Source organism: Monoraphidium neglectum, assembly GCF_000611645.1.
Source record: "Monoraphidium neglectum strain SAG 48.87 unplaced genomic scaffold scaffold00914, whole genome shotgun sequence".
In the NCBI taxonomy this organism is placed as follows: domain Eukaryota; kingdom Viridiplantae; phylum Chlorophyta; class Chlorophyceae; order Sphaeropleales; family Selenastraceae; genus Monoraphidium; species Monoraphidium neglectum.
The window spans coordinates 12317-13357 of NW_014012714.1; the positions used below are offsets into that span (position 1 = coordinate 12317).

The 1041-nt window shown below is 63.9% G+C and overlaps 1 protein-coding gene across 1 annotated transcript in view; it reads right to left on the reverse strand.

Annotated features, from left to right (window-relative positions):
• Nucleotides 1-756: 756 nt before the first annotated feature.
• Nucleotides 757-1041, reverse strand: part of MNEG_5908 (dihydropteroate synthase) — a gene marked incomplete at both ends in the record, with an annotated part of 1854 nt that continues 1569 nt past the window's right edge. The window contains one exon of the mRNA XM_014045616.1: nt 757-971. Within this exon, the coding sequence (XP_013901070.1) occupies nt 757-971 (215 nt within the window). The remainder of the gene's footprint in view (nt 972-1041) is intronic.

Below are 1041 nucleotides of genomic sequence, written 5' to 3' on the forward strand. Positions count from 1 at the left end.
GGGAACCTTACTTGGGTTGCTGCCCCCCCCCCCCCCCCCCGTGGGTTGCGGCAACCCGGGGTACCCGCAACCGCGCCCGTGGTTACGGCGACCACTGGTCAATATTGGGTACCCACAAGCAATGAATGCGGTGGTTGCGGTTTGCGACGACCAGCCGCATTCAGCCGCAACCACCGCTACCGCGCACCAACATGTTCCCGACGACACCCGCCTTGGAACAGCCTCTTGCAATGGTTGTGGGGCCTGGCACTAGCTGCAGGCCCGATGCGTGCGGCCGGGGCAGTAGTTGTACTGGAACCGCACCTATGGGCTGTTGTCCAGCGCAGCTTAAAGTTCTCGTGCCTCGACACACACAGCCGGAAAGTCGAAATTTTGCTGGCAGTGATGCAGGATATCGTATGTGAGTGGCTGTGCTGCGCACTGCCCTTGTGACTGCCACACCACGTCGAGGTAAAAAGCGGAGAAACAAGACATCAAAAACAACCACATCGGCGGGGCAGCCACAGCCAACAACCAACATGGAAAGTTCTGCATGCTCAAACAAAGCGGGCACAGACATATAATCGCATCGCTTTGCTTATCATGCAGCTGTTGCGCGCATCTGCTATGACCTGGCCATGAAAGCGCCCGGCCTGGTTTCGGCCCCTACCCAAGGCCGGCGCCGCGCCCCTCACCCTCTGCCCCACACCCACACCGCGGCCGATGGGCATCCCAGGCGCACGCGCGTCCACACCCGCCGCGCGTGCAGCGCCTCGCTCACGCTACCCCGCTGCGCCCCGGGTGCACCGGGAACGCCGCCGCCGTCGACTCGAGCCGCACCAGCGGCGTGCCGCGGTACACGCAGTCAACGACGCGCAGCGCCTCGCGCGCCATGGCCACGTTGTGCACGCGCATGATCTCAGCGCCCTGCGCCGCCGCGACCACGCAGGCCGCCGCTGTCCCCAGGTCCCGGTCCTTCGGGTCCTCGCGGCCTTGCATGATGTGTTTGATGATGGTTGATCATGGTTGATCAAGCGTGGGTCGGCGGGAATGGTTTGGGTG